The following is a 9,723-nucleotide window of genomic DNA, read 5'->3' as shown; positions in this document are numbered from 1 at the left end:
ACATCAATTATAACTATTGATCTCAAATCCACAGTCTTCCATGGAAGCAGACAGGAGGCAATGTCACTTTTGCATCATTTTAGTGCAGCTTTTAGCCTTCAAGAAGATATTTATTTTTTAAATTGCAGTCTTTTTTGAAAGAGTCTTACATTTTAAAGGTAGCTGCATGATTCTACTACCCGCTGTGTATCCAGGATGACACACACACATACATACATACATACATACATACATACATACATACATACATACACACACACGTCCACACACAGCAGTCAGTGTAATTGCAGTTGTGTGCACTGCTGAGAGCATTACATATAAAGTAAAGACCCTCTCAAATGATCACAGAGCACCAAAATTCCAACCGCAGCAATGCAGCATGCCACCTCAGGCTAAACTCTAATAACCCCCACTAGATATATGAGAAATACATGCCTTTACATGCTCTGCTTAGCTTCCTGAGTGTGAAATACTTGTGAGAGATGAACTCGGACGTGAAATGATAACCTGTGCTGGGTTTTGGAGATAAAGTAAATAAAGATTTCACCATGAAGGATAAAAACACAATGCATATTCTGTGTCTGTCACAAATAGATTTTCTTCAGTGGAAGTTCAAGTGGAGAGTTTCCTGTTTCCTAATATGGCTCAATTGTTCTTTGGGGGCCATGTCAAATGTAAAGGTATAGAAACTTTGGAGAAAGCAAAGGTCATACAAAGAAAATTAAACTGGAGATGTTGCAGATTATGTTAAGAATTGTACACAGTGGTTCATATTCTATTTAGCATGTGACCTCTAAAATATCTTCTTGTGAACATGTTCAACCAAGTCTGCTTCAACAATGTCCATGCCGCTGTGCCGACAGCCATGGCCAGAGGCATCAGGTATACGGCTTGTCTGTCCGTCCATCCGTGAACGCGATAGCTCAGGAACGCCAGGAGGGATTTTTAATTTATTTTTGGCACAAAAGTCCACCTGGAGGTCAAAGTTCAAAGTCACTGTGTTTCAGGAACACCTTGAAGGAATTACTTCTAAATTTAGCACAAATGTCACTTGCACTTGAGGATGAACTGATAGGAATTGATCAAAAAAATTCTATATTTACTTTGTGCTATTTGGATATTCAAAGAAAATCTAAAAAGATGAACATAATTGTGTGTGGCTGAAATGTGTCTTTTTTATCCCTGCTTTAATCTGGTAATCATCTTGTGACTAGATGTATCTATTGAAACCATTGTCTTGGGTTACCAGGGTGCCCATAATTATCCATTTTTTTAATCAGATGATTAAATAATCAATTTATAATGTATTTTTGTTAAACAATAACCTACCAGTAGTGCTACTGATATCCCCAAATATTACAATGCTATAGATGGGTGACAATCACGGTGTAATAACTGGTTGAAATCAAAAGAGGGCGCCAACATACAAACAAATATTCAAGCGTTTCCCTAATTTAGAAGTAGTTGTATAGTTTTCAGTTCATCATTTGTGCCCCAAATAGATTGTGTTATTCAAACATTGTTTTTAGCAAATTACATGTATGTGACGAAGCCTTGAAGTGAAGGATGGGATACATTTGACATAGTCCATCATGAATTTATCCAATATTTAGAGTTATGACATGAATTAAAACAACGACAGCGTGTTGTTTCTTAACACACATTGAAAGGTGTTTGATGCATAACAGTGCATCATCACAGGTCCATAAACCACAGAAAGTCCCCTTTGAGACAAAAAAGTGCAATAGTAAGCTCATTAGCCATGAACTCATTAGTATGAGTCCGTCACACTGCAACAGCATCACACTGGTATCTTTTCTCAAGGACGCGCCTTCAGTCTGGAGCACTTCGGACCGTCAGCTCATGAAGGTTGGCGGGACACGCCCTTAACTTTGGAGACGGTGCGGTAGGCGCTCGCGCTCAGCTGGTCGCCAGAGTCTCTGTGAGGAGGAAGAAAACCAGAGCGATTCAGGGTGGGAACTTCTATCAGTCGGCTGTCTCTTTGCCTTTTTTTTCTCTTCTTCTTTCTCTCCCCTCTTTGGCGCATCCCTCTCAGTCGAGCCCATATCCTGCTGTATTTTACCTCCCCCTCGTGGTCCGGACTCGGAGACTGGGGAATCCACCTGCCGGGAGATCAGACACACCTTCGGGATGGATGCCCTGAAATCCGCCGGCAGAGCGATTATCAAGAGCCCCGGAGTCCCGCGGCACACATGGGGAACTTCCAAGCACGAAAGTGAGTCAGGCAGCGCGTGTGTGTGGTGATGTTTGGATTTGGTACAGTGTTGTGAAGAGGCAGTTACATGTACCAATAGAGAGGGGGAAGAAGGACAATGTGTGCCTCTGGCTGATGGACTGTTGTGTTTCCGGGACTGGAGAGCTTTTGTTTGTCTTGTTGCCAATTGCGGCGCTGCGTGTACTGTAGTGCAGGAAGCTGCTCGATCACTATTGTGTAGTTCAGTCTCAGTTGTAATGGCTTTACTTCCTTCTGGCTATAGCCCCACTGCCAACTGTCCTCGACCCCCCCCCCCCCAAAAAAAACAGCTGGGCTAGCTGTAGCATAAATTAAAAAAGGCTCATTCGAACCGATACCGGAAATTTGATGAATAATCGAGTAAGTGAGGCCGTGGTCGAACCACAAATACAAAAGTTTTTATATTCGATCAGTCGTTCTCTTTAATCAAGCTACAATCACTTACTGTTTTTTTTTAAATATATTTTTTTGCAGCTTCTGGGATGTGAGTGTTTTAAATATTTTATATTTCTGGTGTTTGGACCTTTGGTCGAACAAAACAACATTTGAACGCATCATTTTAGAACTTGTGATGGCCAATATTCTCTTTTTTTCACATTTCATGTGAATGTAATAAATCACCAATTACATAAATAAATCGATAATTAAAATGACCCTTTGTTGCAGCCCTAAAAATTATATATATATATATATATATATATATATATATATATATATATATTATAAATGCTAATAATCAGGCAATTTGTACAATAGAATCTTACAACAATAGACTCAGTACCAAATACATTTGAGGAATGTAATCCGGATTTGAGTCTATAGTGATTTTAATTGTTCGGTTGCTACTTTCTTTATCTCCCTAACACACACCAATGAGGCCGTTCACAAAGTGCCACTTGAAAACACAAAACCCCCTACATGTAGCAAAACAATAGTTATTCAAATGATTCAGAAAGTGTTCATGTGCAAGGTTGCACCACCGACACGACAGTGTGAAGTGCAAGAGGTTGCGAGTGCTGAGTGAAGGGTCAGAGCAACAAACCTCCTCACACCACTGGTGAGCGCAGAGCGACGGGCCTGCAGCTCTGCTGTCTCCCCGATGTGTGAAGTGTTGTCTTGAATGCTCCATCCCTGCGGCTACAACGCCTGTGAGCTTCTCGCTGCCATAAATGCTAGCATGCTGTTACTTTTTTCTCCTTCTTCTTCTCCTTATCGTGGATTTATGCGTTGTGAATAATCAACAGCCCATGCCAGCTTTAATTAAATGTGGCTGATTAATTTCACAACCAGGAAGATGTGCTTGGTGTCTGTACACTCTATGTTCTACATTCATTATTGAATATTTGGTGTTAAGCTTGGGATTTCAAAGTTGTCTCATTGGATGAGGGCTTTAATGAGGTTGTCTTACATGGTTGGCTGCTGATGGCTGTTGGACTAAACCTTCTGATCTTGGTTTTGTACAAACATCGGTGGATGGGAGTTGTTATTTCCCCCAACACCACCATATTCTTCATCATTACCATGGTGACTTTATGATCACAAGAGCTGACAAACCAACCATCAACATCTGATACTGAAAAGACATTGTCAGTGTCACATTATTGGGAGGAGCCTATGCATTGTGCTTTTCTTCTCTTATTGTTGTTTTTGTCCGAGAACGAGGGGGAAGAAAAGACATAATGATGTTGTCGGAGTAGAATCCAGCTGTATTTCAGCACCTGATGAGAGGAAGCAGGTTAAGTCTTGAGAGGAATTCACCCGAGGAATCAGGCTGGAACAATGTGAATATGGCACTCACAGTCAGACAGACTGCTGATGTCCACAAGCTACTTAGCAGGATATCTGGAGAGAGGACAGCGTCTGTATGCCGGCGTGTGCCGATGCGTCAAAGCTGCCTGTCGGAATGCAAATGAGGAAACATCGCAGCTGCTTTGCACATCCACGCAAATTAGGTGTGATTAAGGTTGGAGAAAAAAAAAAGAAGGGATTCATTATTTGTTTTGCATGTGTGTCTATGGACGGGAGGAGCGGGTCACCTCAGTCAAATAACCACATCTAATGAAAATATACAATTCTGGCAGTAACTGTGCCTTGCTAAGTTATTTTATAGCGCAATGGTGTAGAGACATAATGGACTTGCTTAGTAGAATGATAGAAAGTTAATACCACAATATATTTTAACTGCCATCAAGGAATTTCTGTTGAAAGTTCACGTGGTAAAGCATTAGTAGTGCTTCATTATGACACTGTAGTGTGGAGGTGAGTTGAGACAGAAGCATCTGATAGGATGATGATGATGACTCAGGTGTTGTATTTTTTAGGGGGGCAGCGCCATTCCAAAGTCATAGAACAAGCTAATTATACCGTTGTGATTAATTTGGTTGCCGCCCGACCTTTCTGCTGACACTAATGTAAGGTCAAACTTCCCCTTGACAGATGTGTCTTCAAAGCCCCTTTCAGACACGCACCTCATTACATTAATGTCTAATATCTGAATGAGCACCAGAGTGTGTTACATTTTAAAGCCATGATAACGATCTTATGATTGTTGGACCAAGTAACACATTCAATACAGCACAAGACTGAATGCAATGTAGTGAGGTCAACTTAGAGGCAGCAGCAGCAAGGTATTCAATGAAAGTCTTGTTTGCCAGTATAATGGAACCATACCTTAACTATCAGTTCTTATGCACAAATAAAAACAAAAAGTGGGTTGGTAAATTGGAAAACACTGCTAATGAGCCAATGCTATGTTGTTGAGTCTTAAAAACAAATAATGTTCCTTTTTGTGGAGCAAAAGAGGCTCTAACCACAGTATTACGTAGACCAGCACTCCCTCCCTACATTTTAGTTTTTCATTCTGCGACCGCATGTAAGAAAAAATTAATATCCAGTCAGTTGCTTCACATACACCATGTTACCGAATGGATATTAAAGTAACAACTTAACATATTGTTGTTGCTTTGGTACTCTTGGACATCATGAAATAGGCAATGGGATGTGCTGTGAAATAAATTGGTGAAATTGCTGAGAAAATATATTCAGGAGGAGGTAAGTGTCTGTCACGCACACAACGGTCTTGATTTAAGGCTTGAACAGGAACATAACTTTTGAAACGCAATGCTGATGAAACCTGTGATTTAAACAAAACACTTTTCTTCCTGCAGTCACAGCTTTCTCTCTTCTGGTTCTGCAGTAGGTGACAAAACAGTATGCAAGCATTGTCTCTCTTTGTGAGGGTCCTGCAAGCAGAAAGCTATGAGGATTATTCATGTAATGGCCACACATCTCTAAATGACCAAATGCTTTAAGGTAGAAGGTAAGGCCAGCAACATTACACATTTCCTGTCTTAAATACCACATTCAACTGACAGTGTGCAAGTCTGACAAATAATTAGCACCTGTGAGAACTATTACACCCAAATCTCTTCTTCTGTATGCGTCCAACCTCAGGATGAGTCATGAGAAATAAGTCAAATCCATGATGATCCGTTGCGATATTAAGTTACACTAGCCACGCAAAGCCACTCTTTTTTACAAAAAACAGGCTGAATAATTTCATTTTCACTCTACCTCACCAACAATAAAAGATCTATTTATGGACATGCATGAAGCCAGTCTTCAGTTCTTTCGCCAACAGAAAGCTGACACGTACCGCACTTCCCCATCGCCCCTCGTAGTCGTCCGTTGTCATCTGTTGAGGTCAAAGCCACTGGCAGGAGGGAAGAGGACACAGCATGTGCCCGGAGTACAAGCCTTCCCTTTGGATCACATCATGTAACGGCAGTGCAGACCTTTCTCTATCTCAGGACACACACACACACACACACACACACTCTTGCCCTTGGCACCAAGGATGTCCGTGCTGTACAGTCTGCATCAGTTTAAAATTGTGAGGCTGTGGGACAGGCCGAGTTGAATCCAGTCAGGCTGTCTCGGATTGTTTCTTTTAGTGGTGTAGCTATCAAAGCTTGCTTCTGCTGCACAGATGTGTTATTCATATAAAAAGAGAAGAATACGAAAAACAGTTTTTGAATACATTTCAAGTGTGTTGTATTGCGGAGAGGAAAATGTCAGAATACGCAGTTTGTATCGCTGTGCAGTCCAGAGAAGAGCTTGATCTGAAAGTAGTGGACTCAACTTCGACTGCTTGGAAACTCTAGCAGCGAGTACAGCCCACAGTTCTATTAGAGCTGACAGGGTGTTGACTAAAAGACATGCAGGAGTCAGCAGTGTCAGTTAGCGGTGACCCTTGAGGAGCAATTATCTCTCAATGGCTCGTTAAGACTCAGTAACCCTCGAGTCAGGGACACAGTGAAGAGGAGAGAGAGAGCAGAAGCAATGGGAGGGAATGGTGGGAATATATAGGAGATGATGATACAGGGAATGTCACCAATACAGTAGGCATGAGAGGGATGGATGTTGTGGTCAGTGAGGAGTACATTACAGTGGATGCCTCTGCTTTTAATTGAATGTGAAAAAAATAATATTATTGTGTTGATAAATGTGGGCTGATGGAGCGTTTGGATTGGCGTTCTGATGCCGAGTTAAAGAGTCATCGATGCTTCTTTGAGTACCAAATGTGGAGACAGGGAAACTAATTTAAGAAGAGATTTTACCCAAGTCACATATTTTCCCCCCACACACAGCAGATGGATTTGTTTTTTTCTGCCTATTATCTGTTTTTGTCTGAGATATACATTTGCCACCACAATACATTCGAGGGGGATGCAATTTTGTTTGTGTTGCTAATAGAGCTGCAACTAATCATTATTTTCATTATTGATTTACCTGACAATAATTGTTTTCAATTAATTGATAAAATGTAAAAAGTAGTGGGAAAACGTCCCAGGTTACTAACAGGCTCCTGTTACCTTCCCGCGTTTCCTCCCAGCACCAATGACATGAGCACACTCTAGGTATCGTTTTACAACGCTTTTATTGTGACCTGCACGCTCTGACGGACTGTGTCTCCTCTCTCGCTCTTCCATCCCTACTGAGGTTAATTTAGGGAAGAGACACAAAACACAAGATCAGTTCCAGCTGAAGCCAATTAGGCCTCTTCCCAGCATGGTTCTCTAAGCCACTCCCTGAGCCACTCCCCTCTGCAGCTGAGTATAACCACGCTCCCCGCCACCACAGTGGCTTTATTTATTGCGTTGTTTTTTTCCGACCAACAGAATATTGCTGAATAATATTGGCTTTTGTCCAAAACCACAGATAATGTTTTGTATTTATTTTTGCTTTAAAAATTACTTAACCGACTATTCAATTACCCAAATAGTTGCAGATTATATGTAATGCCCATCATCTAATCAATCACTCAACTACTACTTTCAGTTCTACTTGCCTTAACCACTGGGAAAAAAACAACAAATTAATATTTGTCGTAGCTGCATTGCCTGAATGCTATGCTTTCTGTGGCTAGGTCCTGGATGTATTTCACATGTCTACAGGAAAGGTTAACTTTGCATACAGTGCATGACCTTTTACAGCAATGCCCTGTTTACAGTTAGACACACAACATGTACCTAGAGGAGACAAGAGAATAAGAAACAAAAAGCAAGAATGAAGTTACAAAGAGTACACTAGCTTCTTCTTTTCATTTTTAAGTGGCTTGCAGAATATTCATACATATATGAATATGCAACTAATCGGACGTCTTGGCTATATTAGTCACAGTACAAGATGTCCTATGAGGGTTTTATTGAGGGTCTGTCTGATCATTAGCTCTGAAACAAAGCATCACTTCTGAAGCCAATACAGGATCATCTTATTCAAAGTAAAATAACATCAACCACATTGAAGACAAAAAGGTAATAAGGTAATAGCTAAGCTGTTTTAATAACCTGGTGGTCCAACATTTCCAGTTTAAAAGAGAAACACTCAGTTATTTTGTCTTGCAGTCACTATAGGATCTATATGTATACATTCAGTCATTTATAAGACCAGTTAAGTCAATATGTGCTCTTTGCTGAGCTTCAGTGTATCGGATGATGATTTAACTGAACAGATTTCCCACCTATACGCTGCATAATTCATGCTTGCACACTCATCAGTCTCACCAGTCGCAGACTGAGGATAGATCAGGTGATGAAGGCCTGCTAATGGAATTTCATGGAATGGGCTTTGAAATGGTAAATCAATTAAACAGGTTATCGTTGAAGATTTAAGTTATTCAAACCCAGTGTGTATTCCTCAAGGTCCTGAGAATGCATGACTCCAAAAGCTCACAATTATTATGAGATAATCAAACTCATCTTAAATAGATTTAATAAACATTTTTCCCTTCAAAAAGTTCCTCACAGCCATTTTGCATTTGAAAGTTGGCAAAATTACTCAGTGAACATGATGTTAAAATGCAGTTTTATTTAGTTGTATGAATAATAGTGAAAAGTAATGAATAATAATGTTTGACCTTTGTGACTCTCTCCACTTTGCTCAGAAGAGAGCTGCATGAGCTAAATCCTCCCAACAGTGTGATTAGTTGGATTATTGTCAAAAGCACAGCTACCTCAGTGACAGCTCTGCACCAACTTTGTCCGCTTCCTGCTCCCCCCCCACACAATTGTTTTTTCATTGCTGTGTAACTTTATGCACATTGTCAGTCAAAGTCTTTCTTTATTATTTTCTATCTTCTGTTTCTGACATTATTTGCTCTTCTATTACCACCACGCTGTGTGTGTGTGTGTGTGTGTGTGTGTGTGTGTGTGTGTGTGTGTGTGTGTGTGTGTGTGTGTGTGTGTGTGTGTGTGTGTGTGTGTGTGTGTGTGTGTGTGTGTGTGAGAGAGATGTTTAAACATTGTGTTTCAACATTTCCCGTCCCTCTCGGGATGAATTGTCATAACTTTACTGAGACCCTGACATTTGATCTAACCTCATCATTGAGTCATCATTTCACGTTTTTTTTTGCGCTAAATGGCAAATATTGTCACGATAACATGCTAAACTTAGATGATGACCTATTTAGCTAAAAACACTATGGTTCCTTCGTACAATATCACAGTACTGCTAGCATGTAGACTTTTGTATGAGTTTATTTTATGTTAAATGTGTTGTTTCCATCATCCTCTTATGAATCTGGTTCAGTTTACAAAAGGGGCGTTTGTGTTGTCAAGAGGGAAGTCATATGAAGTTCTGGTTTATTTGGGCAGGTGAGAACAAGGCTCTTTAACCGACACCGGGTGCGTGTTTCATTAAGTGCTTCGCCACACTCGATCCTCCTCCTGTCTAACTTGTCTGCTCATGTTTTAATCCTGCGGTTGCTTCGGGTATTTTGAAATTTAATAATGTCTCATTCTTTTTCTGTCCTGTCTGGGTTTAATCAAAGCTTAGTGGGAGTCCTTCTGAGCTTTATTCCACGAGTATCATTTCTGTATTAATGCCTTAAATCCCCAATGTGCCGAGGAGAGTCACCTTAATTCTTCCTTGTGGTTTAAGGATAACAGGATGCTTTGGAATAAGGATGT

At 40.5% G+C, this 9,723-nt stretch overlaps 1 protein-coding gene across 1 annotated transcript in view; it reads left to right on the top strand.

The window, feature by feature from the left end:
• Positions 1 to 2,151: 2,151 nt before the first annotated feature.
• LOC306734799 (low density lipoprotein receptor adapter protein 1) overlaps positions 2,152 to 9,723 on the top strand; it is a gene marked incomplete at both ends in the record, with an annotated part of 43,753 nt that continues 36,181 nt past the window's right edge. The window contains one exon of the mRNA XM_079216190.1: positions 2,152 to 2,236. Within this exon, the coding sequence (XP_079072316.1) occupies positions 2,152 to 2,236 (85 nt within the window). The remainder of the gene's footprint in view (positions 2,237 to 9,723) is intronic.

This window comes from Taurulus bubalis (genome assembly GCF_910589615.1).
Source record: "Taurulus bubalis genome assembly, chromosome: 3".
Classification (NCBI taxonomy): Eukaryota; Metazoa; Chordata; class Actinopteri; order Perciformes; family Cottidae; genus Taurulus; species Taurulus bubalis.
This window is presented reverse-complemented; position numbering and strand designations above follow the sequence as displayed.